General features: G+C 42.7%; 1 protein-coding gene across 1 annotated transcript; it reads left to right on the plus strand.

Moving 5' to 3' along the window:
- Positions 1-4,968: 4,968 nt before the first annotated feature.
- Positions 4,969-21,049, plus strand: LOC145343409 (gonadotropin-releasing hormone receptor-like). Its single transcript, XM_080189634.1, has 3 exons — positions 4,969-5,472; positions 8,944-9,151; positions 20,805-21,049. The coding sequence occupies exons 1-3, from the start codon at positions 4,969-4,971 to the stop codon at positions 21,047-21,049; spliced, it is 957 nt and encodes a 318-aa protein (XP_080045760.1).
- The last annotated feature ends 2,513 nt before the right edge of the window (positions 21,050-23,562 follow it).

Here is a 23,562-nt window from a genome sequence, read left to right on the forward strand (position 1 = left end):
TGGACTCCAATTTACAGCCTGATAAGGAGTCTGACTTCTCCAGATGCCCCAACTCAAAAACATTTGAGAAGTATAAGGAATTACTTAAGGGATATTATTACCCAAAGGCTTCAGTGATAATGCAGTGATAAAAATTTAATTCAATGGCAATGGTTGTGATTGTAGAGGGTCAGTCATCTCAGGCCCAGGACATCTCTGCAGGAGTCCCTCAGGGTTGTGCCTTAGGCCCAACAATCTTCAGCTGCTTCATCAATGACTTTTCCTCCAAAGTAAGGTCAGAAGTGGGGATGTTCACCGATGATTACACAATGTTCAGCACCATTCACGACTCTTCAGATACTGAAGCAGTCCATGTTCAAATGCAACAAGATCTGGACAATATCCAGGCTTGGGCTGACAAGTAGCAAGTAACATTCACACCACACAAATGCCAGGCAAAGATCATCACCAATAAGAAACGCTCTAACTACAGCCCTTTGACATTCAGTGGTGTAACCATCACTGAAATCCCCACTGTCAACTTCCTTGGGATTACCATTGACCAGAAACTCAACTGAACTCACCTCATAAACACAGTGGCTACAAGAGCAGGTCAGAGGCTAGGAATACTGTGGCAAGTAACTCATGTCCTGATTCCCCAAAGCCTATCCACCATTTACAAGGCACGAGTCAGGAGTGTGATGGAACATTCTCCACTTGCCTGGTTGGGTGCAGCTCTAACAACACTCAAGAGGCTTGACATCATCCAGGACAAAGCAGCCCACTTGATTGGCACCACATCTACAAACATGCAATCCCTCCATCATCGATGCTCAGTCACAGCAGTGTATACTATTTACAAGATGCACTGCAACAATTCACCAAAAATCCTTAAACAGCACCTTCCAAACCCACAACCACTTCCATCTAGAAAGAAAAGGGCAGCAGATAAATGGGAACACCACCACCTGAAAGACCCCAAGCCACACACCATCCTGACGTGGAAATATATCATCATTCCTTTGCAGTCGCTGGGTCAAAATCCTGGAATTCCCTCCCTAATGGCATTGTGGGTCAATCCACAGACCATGGACTGCAGCAATTCAAGAAGGCAGCTCACAACCACCTTCTCAAGGGCAACTAGGGATGGGCAATAAATGCTGGCCAGCCAGTGATGTCCATGTCCCACAAATGAATTCAAAAAAAGAGCTCTAGGGAAGTCAATAGTGGCATTTGTGGCACCTAAAACAAATGGCTGAACAGTGCTGGTTTTGATCTGCATTCAATGACATGTTGAGAGACAGACTAGTCTGTGATGTTACCAACACAACTATACAAAATAAATCATTAGCAAAGGCAGAGATTAGAGAAAGTCAGTATGGCTTTGTGTGGGGCAGGTTATGTCTTACTAACTTGATTAATCTTTTTGAGGAGGTGATGAAGGTGATTGATGAGGGTAGACCAGATGGTGTTGTTTTAATAAGGCTTTTGACATGATAGGCTCACCCAGAAGATTCACTCTTTAAGGGGCATGTTCTCAAAGCGTCGTAAGACCCATTCAGCCAATCGGGCCAGAGCACACAAATCCTGGAGCTGGGTTATCCTTGCCAATTAGAAGTCTGAAGTTGTGAGGTGCAGTTGCATTTATATTACTCTATGTACACAGTTAGCTACCTTAATATACCATTCATTCATTAACCCACTAGGTTGGTCACCTGTCTTTGCAAGAAACTACAGAACATAGAAGACTATTGTGGTGTGTGGCTCTGAGATCCTAAACAAGGCAGTGGCCTATAACTTCCTGGCTACCCAGAATCAGATTTAGAAGGTACTCAGAAATATCGCTGGGGAATCACCCTCAGAGGGTTCCAGGTAAGGCTTTATATGGCAATTGTCTGCAAGTGCTAACTTCCCTTGTTTGATTGTGCTGTGCTGGAAACCCATATGACAAGGTAACTAATCATTAAGTTCAGATGATCCCACCTGTTTTATACCAATAGTTATTCTGAAGGAGTTAGAAGGAATAACACTACCTCTAACTTCAGCATAATTATTTTAAACACCCACATATTTCCCCCTCCCACTGTGCATAGGATTACCTGACCCCAGCCACACAGGACTCCCCCAGCATCCTCAAATTTGCCGTCTGACTCCCCCATTCTAAACCCCTACCCCCCAGACTTCCTCCAGACCCCACCCCCAACCTGCCTGGACTGGACTTGGCCCCCAAGCTGCCCTCCTCCCCAAGTGGAACCTGGCCCCCAATCTGCCTAAAGTGGACATGACACCCCCCCCCCCCCCCCCCCCCACCACAGCATAGAGAATGGACTCAGCTCCCGACCACCCTGGAGCAAACCCAACCGCCACATCCCCACGCTCCCCCCCCCAACCCCCCGCCCCATCAGAATGAACCTGGTTTCCAAACTCCCCAGAGCTGGTCTTTCCCCTCCTCCCTGCCTCTGGAGCAGACCCAGTATCCTCCCCTCTCTCCCTTTGGACAGATCCAACTCACCTGACACCCTTCCTCCATAAGCAGACTGAATTCCATCCTCCCCCCTCCCAAGAGTGGGCCTGATGACCCAACACCCCTGCTCCATAAACGAAGTTGACAGCCTCCTCCTCTTACACACACACATTTTTTCTAATAAATGCTTAACTTTAAGACAAAGTCATCATAATTCGGTTGAGAATTTTTTACCTTGACTTCAGATAACTCATAATACACGAATTGTAAACTTGTTCTGGCAGCTGATTCAAGTTTTCCTTGTGAGTTGGGCAACCTGAAAGTTACCATCTGCCATGCCATAACAAGCAGCAAAAAGAAGGATGTTGGGAATGAACTGTTGTCCCTGAGAATTAAGACGCACCTTCTACTCAGTATGTTACAGCATCCACACTCCTCCTGCACTGCATCATGGCAAGCAAAACCTGAGCCCTTCTACCTAGTCTCTCACAGACAAAAAGATAACCAGATAAACCTTGAGGTTTAGGGACATAACCTCAAGGATCTGTTTTGGGGCCACTGCTGTTTGTCATTTTTATAAATGACCTAGATGAGGGTGTAGAAGGATGGATTAGTAAATTTGCTGACGACACCAAAGTCAGAGGAGTTGTAGACAGTGAGGATGGATGTTACAGTTTGCAGAGGGGCATAGATAAGCTGCAGAGCTGGGCCGAGAGGTGGCAAATGGAGTTTAATGCAGAAAAGTGTGAGGTGAGGTAACAGGAGTACAGAATACAGGACTAATGGAAGGACTCTTAGTAGTGTTGACGAGCAGAGAGATCTCGGGGTACATGTGTATAGCTGCCTGAAAGTTGGCACCCAGGTTGATAAGGTTGTTAAGAAGGCGTACGGTGTGTTAGCTTTTATTGGTAGAGGCATTGAATTTCGGAGCTGTGAGGTCATGTTACAACTGTACAAAACTCTGGTGCAGCTGCACTTGGAGTATTGTGTACAGTTCCAGTCGCCGCATTATAAGAAAGATGCGGAGGCATTGGAAAGGGTGCAGAGAAGGTTTATCAGGATGTTGCCTGGTATGGTGGGAAGGTCGTATGAGGAAAGGCTGAGGAACTTGAGGTTATTTTCATTAGAGAGAAGAAGGTTACGAGGTGACCTAATTGAGGCATACAAGATGATCAGAGGATTGGATAGGGTGGACAGTGAGAGCCCTTTTCCTCAGATGGTGATGGCTAACACGAGGGGACATAGCTTTAAATTAAGGGGTGGTAGTTATAGGACGGATGTCAGAGGTAGGTTCTTTACTCAGAGGGTAGTAAGGGCGTGGAATGCCCTGCCTGCAGCAGTTGTGGACTCGCCAACTTTAAGGGCGTTCAAATGGTCAGTGGATAGGCATATGGATAACATTGGAATAGTTTAGGTTAGAGGGTCATTAGATTGGTTCCACTGGTCGGCGCAACATCGAGGACCAAAGGGCCTGTACTGCGCTGTAATGTTCTATGTTCTATGTAGAATAAGATTTGGAGATGAGCCTGCATCTCAGAGGCCACAGAAGGGCCCACCTCACATCCCAACACAAAATTCCAGTCCAAAAACATAAAATGGTTTCCATGGGCTTTTAGCATTTTATTTGGTTTGAAATGATGGGATGTATTCTCAAAATAGGACAGTTTATATGAATTAATAAAGGACTGAACTTTGCATTTAACTTTATGAAATGTGATGCTTTTTACCAACACATTTTTTGAATTAAAAATAAAATGTGTTCCTTTTTCAACTTTTTCCATGTCAGTCTTCACTCACTAATAGTCCTGTAATTGACAATTGATATGAGGAGGAATCATAGAATGCAGATGGAAGCCATTCGGCCCATCAAGTCTGCAGTGACCACAATCCCAACCAGGCCCTATCCCATAACCTCATTATCAACCTTACAAATCCCTCTGACGCTAAGGGGCAATTTAGCATGGCCAATCAGCCTAACCTGCACATCTTTGGAGTGTGGAAGGAAACGGGAGCATCTGGAGGGAACCCATGCAGAGACAGGGAGAACATGCAAACTCCACACAGTCACCCCAGGCCAGAATTGAACTCAGGTCCTGGCATAATGAAACAGCAGTGCTAACCACTATGCCACCTGGCCACCCTGGAATATGGTTATTGACTTAATTATTAACAAAATTAATTTTTTTCTATTTTCTTCAGAGAAACCACAATTTAAATAGGACCAAAATTTGAAATAATGAAATGAGACTAAAAATAAGTATTTCAAAAACCACTGGTGAATAAAATCAAGCACACTGCGGACTTTTGTAGAGGGATTACATGTACTCTCCATTGTCAGAGTTTCATTAACATTAGTGAAGGATCATATTTACCTGTGCTTGAATCTGACCTTGCCAGACTGCTGCAGCCACTGAAAGAGTTAGAAGCAACTAGCTGACAGTTGGTTATAAGCACTTAGATTCACGAATCCTGCACCCAGGAACATGTCTTTAATTTCCCAGAAGAATGACACTTTGGAGGGCTACATGGAGTCCAGAAAGAATTATTTGCTCTCTCTTAACAACACCCTGGCAGCCCCTGCATTCAATTGTTCTTTGCACCTACCAAGCCTGACAATTTCAGGTATCATTAGAGTGGCCATCACCTTTTTTCTCTTGATCTTGTCCATAGTTGGGAACACCGTTTTCCTGGTGAAGCTGGCCAAGCAGCATAGGAAAAAGGAATCACGACTTAAGTTGCTGCTTGACAACCTCATATTTGCCAACCTCCTGCAGACCCTGATTGTTATGTCAATGGATGGTGTATGGAATATCACGGTGCAGTGGTACGGTGGTGAGTTCCTTTGTAAGCTCCTCAACTTTCTCAAACTCTTCTCCATGTATTGCTCTGCCTTCATGGTGGTGGTGATCAGCGTGGATCGCTGTCTGGCGATTACAAATCCCTTAAAGAACGTAACAAAACGTATCCACACTGGACGGTGCATGGTCGCCACGGCTTGGTTCTGTAGTATGGTTTTGGCTTTACCTCAGGTATGAACTTTATGCTAATGTGCACATCTTTAATAATCATTATTGTGTGGTGTGTACAAAAATTATATCGATTTTTGCTGTTAAAGCTATAATTCAGCTGTTTCTGAATATAAACTTCTTGCATGCCTAATATTTGATGTCCAGCCCAAGTAAACTCTGGCTTTTAGCAATAAATAACCTCTTTATTTACTAAATCCTGTTCATTAGAATGATATGTCCTTACTTCAACAATAGATTGCTGGTTTTATGGTTAACAATCATCAAACTGATAATTATCAAAATGGCATGGAGGTACAGTGGTTAGCATTGCTGTCTCACAGTGTCTCACAGCGCCTCACAGCACCAGGGACCAGAGTTCAATTCCGGTCTCCAGTCTCTGTCTATGTGGAGTTTGCATTTTCACCCCGTGTCTACATGGGTTTCCTCTGGATGCTCCAGTTTCTTCTCAAAGATGTGTGTGTTAGGTTGATTGACCATGCAAAATTGACCCTAGTGTCAAGGGGATTAGCAGGGTAAATATGTGGGATTACTGGAATTACTGGGTAGGATTATGGCTGGTGCTGACTTGATGGGCTGAATAGCCTCCTTCTGCACATAGGGATTCTACGAAAATTGTCAATCATACATAATCAGTGATGACTTCCACAGTGTATCTTTTGGTTTCATTCATATGACTCACCTACACATTAGTAATAATCCTGCCTTCTTGTTTGCTCATTTTCCCTTGAATTTTCTCTACTCTGCAGTTATCTGAACGGGTTGACTGGATTTCTTGGCTGAAATTCCATGAGCAGCAATCATTTACTTTGCAAACATGAAAATTATTCGTGTTTGTGCCCTTCTGATTGAATAATAATAAGGGGATCACATCCAACCTGATTCACCTCCCACTTGATGCACATGCACATCTCCAGTAGACGCTACGGGTTCCAATCCAGAAACTAATCCCTGGGTGATTTCACCTATTTAACCCTGGGTACTGATGCCAGTCTCAATGCCCAAGCTCACCCAATCACTGATCAGCTAGCAATACAGACTAAGAATTGAATCAGGACGATCTTAGGCTGCTGGTCATTGACCTCCTAATTAGTCTAGGAGTTAGCCTTTCATTAACATGGCCAAACTTAATTTCCTGCCCTCTCACACCATAGAGTCATAGAGGTTTACAGCATGCAAACAAGCCCTTCAGCCCAACTTGTCCATGCTGCCCCTTTTTTTTAAACAACGAAGCTAGTCCCAATTGCCCATGTTAGGCCCATATCCCTTGATAGCCATCTTACTCATGTAACTGAATGCTTTTTAAAAGACAAAATTGTACCCACGTCTACTACTACATCTGGCAGCTTGTTCCAGACACTTACCACCCTCCACCCTTTTGTACCTCTCCCCTCTCATCTAACCTATGCCCTCTGGTTTTAGACCAGTAATGAAACATAGTTAATTAAATGCATATGGATTGCTTGTGATCCTATAGATACTCAAATACATCTTGAAGGCAACGTCTCACATTAAAAATAATGGATTTGAGAACATGTAAAATATTCACTGTTAAGATACGGGCATAGCCAACAAAAGTATTTATTATCCATTCTGGTTGCCCTTAGGAACCAGTGCAGTCCCTGACAGGGAGAAGATAATTGATAATTAAATCAAATTTAGAAATGATATGAACACTGGTCTAGATGGATTGTATCTGCACACTTTAAAAACTTAGGGAAAAGATAGTAGAGGCAATGTTACATACATATTCTTTTAATTACTGAAGGAGTGACAGGCAGCTGATATTTTCCTATATTCAAAAAGCATTATCTGTAGAAATTTGAACTCGGTAATAAATCCCAGGTTACAAAAATTATTGTCAAAGAATAACCATATTGGCCCAAACAGCCATCACTAATTCAGAATGCAAGCTAACATGGTTCATTGGACAATAAATGTTAATACATAACATTCAGTATCAAGGAATGACATGATATTCAAGTTCAATGTGTGTCAGTCTGTCTTTCCTGTGGATCTTGGGACTTCTGGAGCCCTCTCATCTTGATTCCTTGAACCTGGTTTCTTGACTCATGACACCCTTTCAGATTTTAGTTTAGCCAACTTAACTCTGATGTACATATAAATCCCTTTGAAGCTTTAAGACTTAAAACCTAGGCGATGTTTTTCCAATTTATAACTTCCCAGTCTATCTTAAAGGCTAAAATTTCAAGGCCGGTCTTCTAGCCTCTCAGCCTTGGCTTCTGTACTAACTGCCAAACTATAACTTGATTAATGATTTACTTTCACTATTTTCAATTTAGTACATTGTATTCACCACTCGCAAGATGGCCTGCTGCATGCCGGGGAGACCAAAAGTAGATTGAGTGATCAGCCCACAGAACATCTCAATTAGACTTGCTATTCTCGGTCTAATGAAGCTCAAAGCAAGCACAGTAAAATTATTGCTTCACTTGAAGCTCAACTGACAATCTTAATTTTGTTGTCAGTCCTGATAAATTTCCAGTCCACCACAGATTACACTGAAAGGCAAAGTCTCTCAAACTTTGAACAACAGGTAAAGTTAGCTGTTTCACAAAGCTATTAAGCAGTAGCAATACAAGTGGTACTCGCCACAAGTAGAATGCGTCATCTAGTTAAAAAGACTGCCTATCACACAAATGGGCAGTGCGGTATATTTCAACTCCAGTGTGACGCTAGGTATGTAGGGCATATGCCCCAAAGACAGCATCAAACAGCATTTGCAATGGGCAAGGAATAGACCATACCCAACCAGCCTGTGCTGGTAAAACCTAAACAGTGTCTAACATAAACCGTGATCCTGCAATTGGCCAACATTTGCTAAATAATCCTCAACACGCTAAGATTCACACTGACAACCAATTTAAGATTGTCAGGTGGGCTCGTAATGTGGCACATTTGGTGTGTATTAGAAGGTTTTTATATTAACACACAGGACTCTGTTCTTTGTGGACAGACAAAACAGGTAAACACACTGCACCTGTTTCAGCTAAACAAAATAAGTGATCGCCATTCACTGGTCCATTCCACAGGATGCTTTTACAAATCAGAGTCGAACTGCCTGGTTTAAGTTTTCAAACCTGGTAGTTAACTGTCAGTCACCGTAAACTGGTGCATTCTTCATGGTTATGCTTCTACCAATTAGAGTTCACTTGCCAACCAATCAACACTCTCCTCTCAGACACAATAAAGTTGTTTTTCCCCCTGACATTGGTATTCTTGTGATTGTTCTAATAAATTTAAGATGAAAAGTGTCAACAACATGTCTTTTTTTCAGCAATACTTAAGTTCTGTCTGACCAAATCTGCATTTTTGGAATTTAATATGAACTTGTAACATTACAAATTACACATGAATTAACAGTTAAATAATACTTCAAACAAAATGGTAAATATAAAGAATTATTCTGCTTTTTAGGACTGATCTTGATTTTTTTCTTTTCATTTTCTGTAGTTGTTCCTCTTCAAAATGATTCACTATTCAGAACCACTTCCCTTCTCACAGTGTGCGACCCTTGAAAGCTTTCATAGTCAACTGGAGCAGAAATTCTACAACCTCTTCACCTTTGGATTCCTATTTGTCATCCCTCTGTTCATCATGCTGATCTGCAATTCCAGAATAATCATCAAGATGACAAGTGCCCTGAACCCAAAAGACAACCGTATGTTTGCAATGTGTACAAACTTTCCAATTACCTAAGAATATGTGTTCAATACTCAGAAAAGGCTGTAATGCATAAAAAATGGAACTTAAATATATGTGCTGATGTTCATCACCTAGATTTCTATCAGACATCCAGGAAATAATGGTTAGGAAAAGGCTTGCCAGTCTATGCTGCCTACTCCATATAATGATGATGTCTTGTATATCACAAACACCCACAATCCCACCCAATTTCAGGAATTCTCCTCACAGAGACAAAAGCCAGATTAAAAACCCAGGCTTATTAGGAGCAATGGAAATTTTCTTGATCACCTAAGATAAGAACATAAGAAATAGGAGCAGGAGTAGGCCATCTAGCCCTTCGAGCCTGCCCCGTCATTCAATAAGATCATGGCTGATCTGAAGTGGATCAATTCCATTTTCCCGCTTGCTCCCCGTAACCCTTAATTCCCTTACCTATCAGAAATCTATCTACCCGTGACTTAAACATATTCAATGAAGTACCCCCCACCACTTCAACAGGCAGAGAATTCCAGAGATTCACCACCTTTTGAATGAAGAAGTTCCTCCTCAACTCTGTTCTAAACTGCCCCCTTATTTTAAGGCTGTGTCCTTTAGTTCTGGTTTCCTTTCTAAGCGGAAAGAATCTCTCTACCTCTACCCTATCTAACCCCTTCATTATCTTGTAAGTCTCTATAAGATCCCCCCTCAGCCTTCTAAACTCCAATGAGTACAGACCCAGTCTACTTAATCTCTCCGTATAAGCACAATAAAGTTGCTGATCATCATAAGATGATCAAAACTAGTCCAAGGGACCAAACAAGATGATCTTATCTGATACAAGCTTTGCCAGCTTCAACTACTGCTATCACAAATCCAGAAATGACACTGCCTGAATTTGTGAAAAGCTGGAGATGATCTCCAACTTAACCAAAATGGCAGTGGAGACCTAATTCTGGAAGTTCCACCCCTGAACCTGATACCAAACATTTTCATCTGGGGTGGATGGGAGTTGATGAGGGAACAGAAGTAGGTTGTAATTTGCACACCCATGGTTCAGAGAGGCAGCTGCACATGTCAAAATACAGCTGCCTGAAAAGTAATCCAATTTTCATAACTGGAATGTCTAAAACATGACTTGTAGGTTTTAGACATTTCTGGAAAAGTTCTAAAGTCCCATTATATAGAATCTTCTGATTTGGTCAGAGGTCAGGGACAAGAGCATGTGACTGCAGCTGAGGCAGCTAAGGGGACCCAGAGGGCAGGAGTGCAAGAGTGTTGGCCTCTGTAATTGTCCAACAGGTTTTAAGATTCTCTCAGTATGTTTGGATGAGACTGGGCTGCTAGGTGGATGACTGGCCATGGCACCATGGTACAGGATTCCATCCAAATGGGTGTAGCAGAAAGGAATGTAACGGTTTAGATGACAATATTGAGAGGGGATTGATACTGTTCTCTGTAGAAGGAACGAGAGTCCAGACAGCTGTGTTGCCTGTCTGCTGCCATGGCTCAGGATATCTGCTCCAGGCAGGAGAAGAACTTGCTGTGGAAGGATCCTATTGTCATGGTCCATGTAGATATCAGTAACATAGATATAATGTAGAAAGAGCTTCTGTATAGAGAATTTGAGGAGCTAGGCAATAAATTAAACAATAGAACCAAGGTTAAAATCTCTGAATTATTATCTGAGCCGCATGTAAATTAGCATACAGCAGATAAAACAAGAGAGCTGAATATATGACTCAAAGACTGGTTTAGGAGAAGTTGCAGTTTGTGGGGCACTGGCATCAGTATATCAGATGATATAGATCAATACAGCAAATGAAACAAAGTTGGGTGGAAGAGTGAGCTGTGAGGAGGATGCAGAGATGCTTCAGCATGATTTGGACAGGCTGAATGAGTGGGCATTTGCATGACAGATCCAGTATAATGTGAATAAATGTGAGGTTATCCACTTCAGTAGTAAAAATAGAAGGGCAGATTATTATTTGAATGGGTGTAAATTGAGAGATGTGGTCCTTAATGTCCTTGTGCATCAGTCGCTAAAATTAAGTGTGCAGGTACAACAGGCAGCAAAGAAGGCAAATGGTATGTTGGCCTTCATAGTGAGTGAGTTTGTGTACAGGAATAAGAATATTTTACTGCAATTATATAGGACTTTGGTAAGGCCACGTCTGGAGTATTGAGGGCAATTTTAGTGTCCTTATGAGAAGAAGGATGTTCTTGTTACTGTGGGCTTGTAGCAAAGGTATACCAGGCTGATTCCTGGGATGGCAGGGCTGTCATATGAATAACATGGAGAATAGGTGCAATAGTAGGCCATTCAGCTCTTCCAGCCTGCACCACCATTCAATATGATCATACTGATCCATGCACTTTCAATATCCCACTCCCCCTTTCTCTCCATAACCCCAGATCCCTTTAGTCACAAGGGCCACATTCATATCTTGAACATATCTAATGAATTGGTAGTGAATTCCACAGGTTCACAACTCTCTGAGTGAAGAAGTTCTTCCTTGCCTGGGCCTGTTCCTGCGCTTAATTTTCTTTGTTCTTTTAGGATGGGAATAGAGGGACATGGTCCCTGGAAGGATAGGGGGTTTTAGTTCAGTCGGGCAGCATGTTGGTACAGACTTGGAGAGCTGAAGGGGCTGTTTCTGAGCTGTAATTTTCTTTGTTCTCAGTCCTGAATGGCTTACCCCTTATTCCTAGACTGTGATCCCTAGTTCTGGACTTCCCCAACATTGGTAACATTCTTCCCACGTCTAGCCTGCCCAATCCCAACAGGATTGTATATGTTTCTATGAGATCCCCTCTCATTCTTCTAAATTCCAGTCAGTACAAGCCCAGTTGATCCAATCTCTCTTCATACCTCAGCCCTGCTATTCCAGGAATCAATCTGGTGAACCTTCATTAGAGTCCCTGAGGAGACACTCAGGTTAGGATTGTATTCATTGGAGTTTAGAAGAGCAAGAGATCTCATAAAAACTTATAAAATTCTAACAGGGGTAGACAGGGTAAATTCAGAAAGAATGTCTAATGAAGGTTCACCAGACTGATTCCTGGAATAGCAGGGCTGAGGTATGAAGAGAGATTGGATCAACTGGGCTTGTAGTCACCGGAATTTAGACGAATGAGAGGGGATCTCATAGAAACATATACAATCCTGTTGGGATTGGGCAGGGAGACGTGGGAAGAATGTTACCAATGTTGGGGAAGTCCAGAACTCCAGGTCATAGTTTGAGGATAACCTTTTAGGACTAAGATGAGGAGAAACTTCTTCACCCAGAGAATGGTGAATCTGTGGAATTCACAAAAGGTAGCTGAGGCCACAATATTATGTGATTTCAAGAATGAATTAGATATAGCTTTTGGGGCCAAAGGGATCAAGAGATATGGGGGAGCGACAGGATCAGGGTACTGATTTTGATGATTATGGGTAATGAATGGTGAAGCAGGTTCAAAGGGCCATCTGGCCCATTCCTGCTTCTATTTTTGATGTTTGTATGTTTCTTTATATGTTCTTGGGGAAAGTGGGACTGTATTATTGGGATGGCATAATACATCAGAACCATGCTGGGACCATTATTCTTGCAAACTAAATAACTTGATAAGTAGAAAGGGCCTTAAACTAAATAGTGGGTGGAGAGGAGGAAGTGGATGGTTCTAGAGAGGAATTACGTAAGCTTACAAAGCAAAAGACAAATTGTAAGACAATTATTTTGGTAATGATACCCAGATTGTAACAGGAAGGAATAGCATGTACAAACATAAAAATAAAGCAGTAACTAGGGTCAAAGGGGGAAAAATGGTAAAAAGGCAAAATTAATTATTCTTTACTTAAATGCACATAGTATTTGACACAAAAATAGCATTAATAACACAAATTGACATGAATAAGTATGATACTAGAACCATTACAGAGATGGGATTACAAGGCGATAAAAGCTGGGAACTGAATATTCAGCGGTATGTGACTTTTCGTAAGTAGTCATGATGTCGATGTGCCGGTGTTGGACTGGGGTAAACACAGTAAAAAGTCTGACAACAGCAGGTTAGGTGTAAAGATTCGCATTCTAATCAGTAATCTCTAAACTGCCTGTGCTTTATATGCTCTGTCTGAGGCCAGATCTCTCCATTCACCTGACAAAGAGGGAAACCTCGAAAGCTTATGCGTTTACTAGCAAATAAATCGGTTGGACTAAAACCTGGTGTTGTCAGACTTTTTACTTTTCGTAAGGACAGAGAGGAAGGAAAGGTGGTGGGGTAGCTCTGTTAGCATGAGCTGGAATAAGTAAGGTAGCAAGAAATGATATTGGATCTGAAGGTGTAAGGCGGAATTCTTCCAAAAAATTTAAGTATTATAATGGCGAGAAAATAGGAGCAGTACATACCAGTCTTTTTGGTGTGCTCTGCACTGTAATCCTCACATGCACTTTTTTGGAGAATTGGGAGTTCTGCGCTGTTCTTAGGGGCCTCAGGACCCAAACACGCCAATGAGCCTGATTTCAGAGTGCTCAGGTGCCATTTTGCAAGGGCATCTCAATCTCACAAAGCACCGGGAGACCCTCTCCCTCCCCAACATGGGTCACCAGCATTGGGGCACTGTGTCCCTCCTGATGGATCCCCCTGCCTGACCGCTGACATGCCACTACATCATGACCCCTGACATGTCCTCCCATGGGGGACACCATGGTCAAAATGCCCCACTATCATGACCACCTTCGTGATCCACTCCCTGCGTGATGCCTCCATCAAATCCTCCTGCGCAGCCCATCATCAGAACCCGCCTTAATACTCCTCCTATCATAGCCCCACTCAGGCCCCACCCTTCATCACTGCCCAACTGGCACCAGCAGTGCTCACTAGCAGCATTAAGGCACCCAAATGGCATCACTGGTCACCACCAGTATGCCAGGTGGGCACTACCAGGTGTGCACTATACACTGTCCACCCATACCCTCAACCACCCAAGGACTTCAATGGCTCCCAAGCCTCCCCCTTCCCCCACATGACCATTGTGCCAGGTCTCACCACTCATGAATACCAACAGTGCCTCACGCTAATGTGAACTCCCACCCAAGAGGTCTGGGAGGGGGGAGGATTGCATGTCAAACTTACTAATTACATTGAGATCCAGTCAATCTCATGCAAATTGGCCTCATACCCTTTCTGGGCATGATCCAGTTTGTGCCGTTAGACAGGGGTCAGGAGAATCACAAACTGTTTGTCATTAGGCATGAAACTGATTTTTAGTCCCACATTCTATTCCCTGGGATCTGTGCAATCTGCGTCAGGCATGCCGGGGTTAGAGAATCACTCTCGTAGAATCCATTTGTGTGGAAGTAAGAAATAACAAGGAGAAGAAACCACTGGTGAAAGGAGTCTATAGGCCTCTAATAGTAGCTGTACCGTAGGATGGAGAATAAATAAGGAGATAAGTGAGGGCGTGTAAAAAAAGGCATTGCATTAACCACGGATACCTTTACTCTTCATATGGATTGGGAAAATCAAATTGGCAGAAGTAACCATGGGGAAGAATTCAGAGTGTACTTGGAACAGTTTCCTAGAACAATATGTTGTGGATCCAACCAGGGATCAGGCTATTTTGGATCAGATCATGCGTAATAAGAACATAAGAACATAAGAACATAAGAAATAGGAGCAGGAGTAGGCCATCTAGCCCCTCGAGCCTGCCCCGCCATTCAATAAGATCATGGCTGATCTGTTGTGGCTCAGTTCCACTTTCCCGCCCTCTCCCCATAACCCTTAATCCCCTCTCTTATCAAGAACCCATCAACCCGCTTCTTAAAAATATTTAGCGAGGCAGCCTCCACCACTTCAACGGGCAGAGAATTCCAGAGATTCACCACCCTTTGAGTGAAGAAGTTCCTCCTCAACACCGTTCTAAACCGCCTCCCCTTTATCTTGAGGCTGTGCCCCCTAGTCCTACTGTCTTTTTTGAGCGGGAAGAGTCTCTCCACCTCTATCCTATCCATCCCATTCATCATCTTATACGTCTCAATGAGATCTCCCCTCATTCTTCTAAACTCTAACGAGTACAAGCCTAGTTTATTCAGCCTCTCCTCATAGCTCAATCCCCTCAACTCCGGTATCAGCCTAGTAAACCTCCTCTGCACTCCCTCCAGGGCCAAAATATCCTTGCGCAGGTGCGGCGCCCAAAACTGCACACAGTACTCCAGCTGCGGCCTCACCAATGCCCTATACAGCTGCAGCAAGACCTCCCTACTTTTATATTCAATCCCCCTCGCTATGAAGGCCAGCATCCCATTCACCTTCCTGACCACCTGCTGCACCTGCAAGCTGGGTTTTTGCGACTCATGCACAAGGACCCCGAGGTCCCTCTGCACCGTCGCCTGCTGCAGTTTTTCGCCACGTAAGTAATAGTCCTTCCTACCATTCTTCCTACCAAAGTGGACCACCTCACACTTGCCAACATTAAATTCCATTTGCCATTTCCTGGCCCATTCGCCCAGCCTATCTAGATCCTTCTGCAGACTCTCCACATCCTCCGCACAATTTGCCTTTCCCCCAATCTTGGTGTCATCAGCAAATTTCGACACCCTGCACTCGGTTCCCTCCTCCAGATCATCTATATAAATGGTAAATAGCTGAGGCCCCAGCACCGACCCCTGGGGCACCCCACTAGTCACCAACCGCCAATCCGAATAGCACCCATTGACCCCCACTCTCTGCCTCCTATTTGACAACCAATCCTCTATCCACGCTAACACCCTACCCCCAACTCCATGTCCCCTGACCTTCTGCAATAACCTCTTGTGAGGTACCTTGTCAAACGCCTTCTGAAAATCCAGAAAGACCACATCCACCGGTTCTCCTCTATCCACTGCCCTAGACACATCCTCATAGAACTCCAGTAAATTTGTCAGACACGACTTCCCTTTAATGAAACCGTGTTGCGTCCGCCCTATCAAGCAATTCCCTTCAAGATGCCTCGCAATTTCCTCCTTAATGACGGATTCTAACATTTTACCTACCACAGACGTTAAACTAACCGGCCTATAATTCCCCGCCTTTTGCCTGGCACCCTTCTTAAACAACGGCGTAACATTAGCCGTTTTCCAATCTTCCGGCACTTCCCCGGAATCCAGCGACGTCTGGAAAATAACCACCAAGGCATCCACTATAACCTCCGCCATTTCTTTCAGAACCCTCGGATGCATTCCATCCGGTCCTGGGGACTTGTCCACAATCAGCCCCTCCAGTCTGTAATGAGGCCTGTTTAATAAACAATCTCAGAATAAAAACTCTCCTAGGAAACAGTGACCATAACATAATAGAATTTAACATTCTTGAGTCAGAAACAATTGTGCTAAACATAAATAAAAGTAATTAGAAAGCAATGACGTTGAAAGGAATTAGAAAGGAAAGCAGAAGTTGGCTAAAGTGGACTGGAAAGGAGTTTAACAGGAAAAATAGTTGATCAGCAATGGCAGACATTTATGAAAATAATTCATGACTAACAGCATTTTAGTGAGGAAGATGGTTTCTAGAAAGGGGATAAATCAACTATGGTATTAAACAGAACAATGAGGCAAAGATTACTGGTAAATCAGAGGATTGGAAAATTTTAAAAGCCAACAAAAGATGACCAAAAGATAGAGGGATAAGATAAACTATGAGGGTGAATTAGCAGGTTATATGAAAACAGATAGCAAGAGCTTCATTAAATATATAAAAGAAAGAGAGAGGCCAAGGCAAAGGTCGCTTTGATAAGGAGACTGGGGAAATAAGAATGGGGAACCAGGGAAGCAAAAAAATTGAATAAATACTTTGTGGTGAAAGACACCAGCAGCATTCTAAATCTACTAAATAATCAAGGGGCAAAAGTGGAGGAGGAAATAAATACAATATCACTGGAAAGAAAGTAAGGGGGCTAAAGGATGGGTTGCATCCTAAGATATTAAAGGAAGTAGTGACAAAGATAGTGGATGCACTGGTCATAATCTTCCAAGAATTTTAGAGTTCATGACAAATCCAGAGGATTAGAAAACTGCCAATATAACATCATTATTCATTGAAGCACAGAAGATAGGAGCATGAGGAGGCCATTTGGTCCTTCAAGCCTGCTCCACCATTCAGTATGATCATGACTGATCATCCAATTCAATGGCCTAATCCTGCTTTCTCCCCATAACCTTTGATCTTATTCGCCCCAAGTGCTATATCTAGCCGCCTCTTGAATAATTCAATATTGTGGCAACAACTACTTCCTGTGGCAATGAATTCCACAGGCTCACCAGTCTTTGGGTGAAGAAATGTCTCCTCATCTCCTTTCTGAATAGTCTACCCTGAATCTTCGGATTGTAATCCCTGGTTCTGGACTCCCCCACCATATCCTTCCTGCATCTACTCTGTCTAATCCTGTTAGAATTTTGTAAGTCTCTATGAGATCCCCCTTCATTTGTCTGAACTCCAGCAAAAACAATCCTAACCTAGTCAATCTCTCCTCATCCATCAGTCCTGCCATCCCCAGAATCAACCCGGTAAACTTTCACTGTACTCCTTTGTAAGCAAGAACATTCTTCCTCAGAAAAGGAGACCAAAATTACACACAATACTCTAGGTTTGGCCTCAGCAAGGCTGTGCATAATTGCAACAACACATCCCGGATCATGTACTCGAAACGTCTTGCAATGAAGGCCAATGTGCCATTTGCCTTCTTTACTGCCCATTTTTTGTCTACCGCCCTTTTTGAATATTGGAGTGATATTCACTACCCTCCAATCTGCAGGGACTGTTCCAGAGTCTATAGAGTCCTGGAAGATGACAACCAATGCATCCACTATTTCTGGAGCTACTTCCTTAAGTGCTCTGGGATGTAGATCATCAGTCCCTGGGGACTTATCTGCCTTCAATCCCACCAATTCTCCCAGCACCATTTCTCTACTAATATTGATCTCCCTCAGTTCTTCCCTCTCACTAAATGTTGCATTCTCCAAAATTCCTGGTATCTGATTTGTGTCCTCTTTTGTGAAGACAGAACCAAAGTATGTATTCAGTTGCTCAACTATTTACTTGTCCCCTTTTATACATTCCCCATTTCTGTCTGTAGGGGACATACATTTACCTTCACCAACCTCTTTCTCTTCACGCATTTATAGAAACTCTTAGTGTCAGTCTTTATGTTCCCTACAAGCTTACTTTCATACTTTATTTTCCCCTTCTCAATCAATCCCTTGGTCCTTCTTTGCTGAATCCTAAACTGCTCCCAATCCTCAAAAAGGGGAGACCAATATAAGTTACCACTGGAAAAATGTTAGAGTCCATTATAAAGGATATATTAGCAGAGCATTTAGAAAAACATAACATAATGAAACAGAGTCAGTATGACTTCATGAAGGGGAACTCGTGTCTAACAAATGTATTAGAATCCTTTGAGGTAGTAATGAGCAAGACAGATAAAGGAGGACCCGTAAATAAAATACATGGATTTCCAAAAGCATTCGATAAGGTACTGCACAAAGGCTAGTTAGTAAAGCAAGAGCCCATGGTGTTTGGGGCAGTACATCAGCAAGGATAGAGGATTAGTTAAATGATATAAGACAGGGAGTTAGGATAATAGGAGCATTTTCAGGATGGCAACCAACAACTAGTAGAGTGCCACAAGGATTAGTGCTGGGCAACAATTTTTTTAAGAATGTACTAATGACTTGGATGAGAGAAGTAAATGTACTATTGACATGTTTACAGATGATACAAAAACAGATGGGAAGGCAAATGGTGAGGATGACATACAGTCTACAGAGGGATATGGACAGGTTAATTGAGTGGGTAAAAACTTGGCAGATGGAATATAATGTAGGAAAATGTAAAGTTGTGCACTTTGGTAGGAAGAATAAAGGGGCTGAATATTATTGAAATGGAGAAAGAGTGTAAAAAGCTGCAGCACAGAGGGATTTGGGGGTCCTCGTGCATACATCACAATAAGCAAGATTGCAAGTTCAGTTGGTAATAGAGAAGGCAAATGGAATGTTGGCCTTTACTTCAGAGTCAATGGAGTATTAAAATAGGAAAACTTGCTAAAACTATATAAGGCACTAGTTAGAACACACCTGGAACACTGTGAACAGTCTTGGTCCCCTCATCTGACTTTGGAGGGAGCCCAGAGAAGGTTCACTAGGTTGATCCCAAATATGGAGGACTTTCTTTATGAGGGGAGGTTAAGCCTGTATTCATTAGTGTTTAGCAGCTTGAGAGGTGACCTTATTGAGAAGTTTTGGATTCTCAGAGGCTTTCTGAAATATTATTCTCCCTTGTGGGAGGGTCCAGGACCAGATAGTATAATCTCAGAATAAGGGGACGTCCATTTAAGAAAAAGGAAGAATTTCTTTTATCAGAGGATTATGAATCTGTGGAATTTTTGACTGCAGAGGGCTGTGGATGCTGGATGGAGATTTTTCCTCAGTAAGGGAATAAAGGGTTTTGGGGATAAGGAGAGAAAGTGGAGTTGAGGATTATCATATTAGATTATCATATTAGACTCAATGGACCGATTGGCTTCTTTTGCTCCCATGTCTTATGGTTCCATTGGATGTACATATTGCACAGAAGGGCAGGCCATCTGGTGACTTATTTATAGCAGGGGAGGTGGCCCACCATTGGCCAGTAGCAAGACCTTCCAGTTCTGCCACTGCCTACAAGGTTTTTTCATGCCACTGGCAAGGAATGAGGAAGATTCTGCCAGCAGGAAATACCAAAAAATTTTGGTATTGAGTAGGTTTAAAGCAAAGATTGACTGATAAATACCAATGACATAAAGAGATGTGGGAATAATGTGGAAAAAAAGGCATTGAAATGGATGATCATCATCAAATCAAATGGTGGAGCAGGCTCAATGGGCTTAATGGCCTACTCCTGCTCTTATGTCCCCATGACTAAAGCGTTGTAGATAATGTTAAAAAAAATGAGCATTGTACTAGGCATATCAACTGCACTCAGTTTTCTGAGTTAAAATTTGTCTTGGACAAAATGCTAAACAGGAAGAATTGTATCAATGACTAACTTCAATAAAATTGCCTCTAAAGGGGAGGGTTGTATCGTGGACAACCTGTACAATATCACTTATTTTACCCTATCAATCAAGGGGAATTTCTGTTTTTCTTAAGTGATCCTGCCAATTTACTGCCAGCAATACAAAATTATGGCTTATTTTTCTATTGTAAAATGCTAATCTCAATTAAGTGAAGGCTACCCAAACACATTTTCCATATTATTCTTACAAGAGGGCATTGTCATTTTATCAATCCCAGGTCCCAGAAATTAAAGATCAATATTGTAGCTTGTCATCCAGTAATCCCATTTTCTTTCTAACATGAAGAGTGTTACATATTTTGTGTAGCATTGGGGATGGAGTTGGATAGTACTACTGCAAAGCTGGAAAAGAATAAATTCATCTGCACATGTTAGAAAGTACTATTCCTTTGTTCCATTGAGATCAGCTGGGTTTACAGTTGACTCACACTCAGGACTGTTCAATGTCCTTCCTTGACACTAGCTAAGATCCATACAAAAACGCTTTATTTACTATGTTATGCATTCTGATATTGACTGCTGACCTCCACATTACTTGAGGAAGTGCTGAATTTCTCTAAATATTTATTTTGCAGAGATGGAGTTGAGCCGATCAAAGAATGTCCTACCACAAGCTCGCATGAAAACAATAAAAATGACAATAGCGTTTGCCACTTCTTTCATTATCTGCTGGACTCCATACTACTTGATGGGAATTTGGTACTGGTTTGACCCTGATCTACATAATAAGTTGCCTGATCCTCTCAATCACTTCTTATTTCTCTTTGGGTTATTAAATCCTTGTCTTGATCCATTTATTTATGGGTACTTTTCACTTTAACTCATTCTGAAATGAGACATTTGATTTTTAGTGAAACATTGTTCATCACTTCAGTTATTTTGCTACTTTCACACTCTGCTCAGTTTTATTTTCCCACTTGGCCACATAACCTGAATACTGCTGTGATATCCCCGGCATACATACTTGCGGCAACCCCAGCCCTCATATTATGAGTTATAAGATTCCTGGCATATGTACCAGCCAGGTTGTGAGGACATTTGCTCCCTTGTCTAGTCCATGCCTTCACAGCCCATGGGACTAATTATTAAATTGGGTCAGCTACAAGGGTCCCTTAAGGAAGAATTACACATACAATGGATCTCCTAGTGCCCATTGCAGTGGGCAGCTGCAATGCATTCATTTGGAGGCAAACATCTTATGCCCAGCCAATTGGAATGAATTTGTAGAATTCCCAGAGTGCAGAAGGAAGCCCATCAAGTCTGCACTGACAAGAATCCCATCCAGGCCCTATCCTTGTAACCCCACGTAATCCCCTTGGCACTAAGGGGCAATCCCACCCAGACTTGTTCCCAGTAACCGCAAGTATTTACCCTGCTAACCTACCCATTTTGGGACACTGAGGGGCAATTTAGCATAGCCAATCCATCTAACCTGCACATCTTTGGAATGTGGGAGGAAACCAGAGCACCTGGAGAAAACATACGTAGACACAGGGAGAACGTGCAAACTCCAGACAGACCATAGTTGAATCACTCAAGGCCGTAATTGAAGCTTTCTCCTGAGACATTTAAAGCATGCGTCAGAAGTATTAAAATATTAATATAGAGAAGGATCTGCTTAATCATGCTCAGCAAGTTGACCACTTGCTCCATGATGTACAGAATGTTCTCTGTGTTCTTCACAAAATGCAAGAGATGGAAGTGGATTTCTCCATCCTCTGATCCAGCATGCCCAAGCTTGCTGACAGACTGCGTAGTACATTTCACATGGCCTGAATTATACCCATTACTATTCTTAGGAAGCCTGGGCCTGAGATGTAGAAAGTGAGTGTCAGGGGGAATAGGAGGATAAATTTGTGGGGTTATGGGGATAGGGCCTGGGTGGGATTGTGATCGGTGCATACTTGATGAGCCAAATGGCCTCCTTCTGCACTGTAGGAATTCTATGAGTCTAGTAGCATCTCTGAATGACATCCGGTCATTTACTACCTTGTTTGTACTGGCACTCTATCTATCACTACCTTGGTTAGTAGAGCCTACTGGTTTCAGGAGGAATGCCATGATGTTAGAGGTCCTACAAAATACACAGGACTCCAATTGCTATTCTGAAGTACAAATGAATGGTGCTGTGTGCTGCAAGCTTCACCCAATCTTACTAGGCATGGAGTAGTTTAGCAGCTGGAGTCCTCTCATCAAACTGCCTAAGCAATATCTAATTATTTTACGGTGAGCATGAGGCAGGGAGCAGGAGTACTGCTCCACAAAAAAAAATTCCTTTGCCATTTGCCTTCCGATCTGAGGCCCCCACAGGGTGATCCCACAGCATCATCTCCATTGCCACCCCATATCTCTTTACCAAGCTATGTCAGCCAGCTCGGTGTTGCAGCCAGTAAAGTTCCTGTTCACCCACAAATAGCGATCTGCAGCTGGCTGTCCATGTCCTGCTGTGGTAGGATTGAATGTTAATTTTCTACATCGTTCTGCATTGATAACTTTAGCCAGTTAAACAAAATGATTCAGATCATGCCTCTTGCTATGCTGTTTACCTTGCTATGAAATAAAGATACTTACTGATGCAAACCAATTCTGATCTCATCTGTTAACTCGGTTTACCATCAGAAGAATAATGGAAATGCTAGGTGAAAAAAGATCATAGTTCACCTTAGACCATCCTAATAATTGCACAATGCATCAAAGTTAGAACTGTTGGCTAATTAGGTCTATCAATCTCTTTCATGGTGGATCTATCTCTATCGGGTGGATTCTCAGAAGCTATTTCCCAGGGCTGAAATGGTCGCTATGAGAGGACGCAGGTTTAAGGTGCCGGGGAGTAGGTACAGAGGAGATGTCAGGGGTAAGTTTTTCACTCAGAGAGTGGTGGGTGAAGAGTAAAAGGATGAGATGTGAAGGAATAGGACCTATAAAAGGTGAAGGGGGAAAAGTTTGTGTGGAACCGGTAGAAATGGCAGAGGTGCTTAATGAATACTTTACCTCGGTATTCACGGTAGAAAATGATCTGGGTGGTTGTACTGCAGGTTTGCAGCGGACTGAAAAGATTGAGTATGTGGAAGTTAAGAAAGAGGATGTGTTGGAATTTTTGAATAACATCAAGATAGATAAGACGCCGGGACCAGATGGGATGTACTCCAGGTTACTGTGGGAAACAAGGGAAGAGATTGCAGAGCCTCTGGCGATGATCTTTGCTTCATCAATGGAGACAGGAGAGGTTCCGGAGGATTGGAGGATTACGGATGTGGTTCCTATATTCAAGAAAGGGAACAGGGATAGCCCAGGAAATTACTGACTGGTGAGTCTAACCTCAGTGGTTGATGG

Source organism: Carcharhinus amblyrhynchos, chromosome 5 (assembly GCF_965287045.1).
Source record: "Carcharhinus amblyrhynchos chromosome 5, sCarAmb.v2.hapA, whole genome shotgun sequence".
NCBI classification, from domain to species: Eukaryota; Metazoa; Chordata; class Chondrichthyes; order Carcharhiniformes; family Carcharhinidae; genus Carcharhinus; species Carcharhinus amblyrhynchos.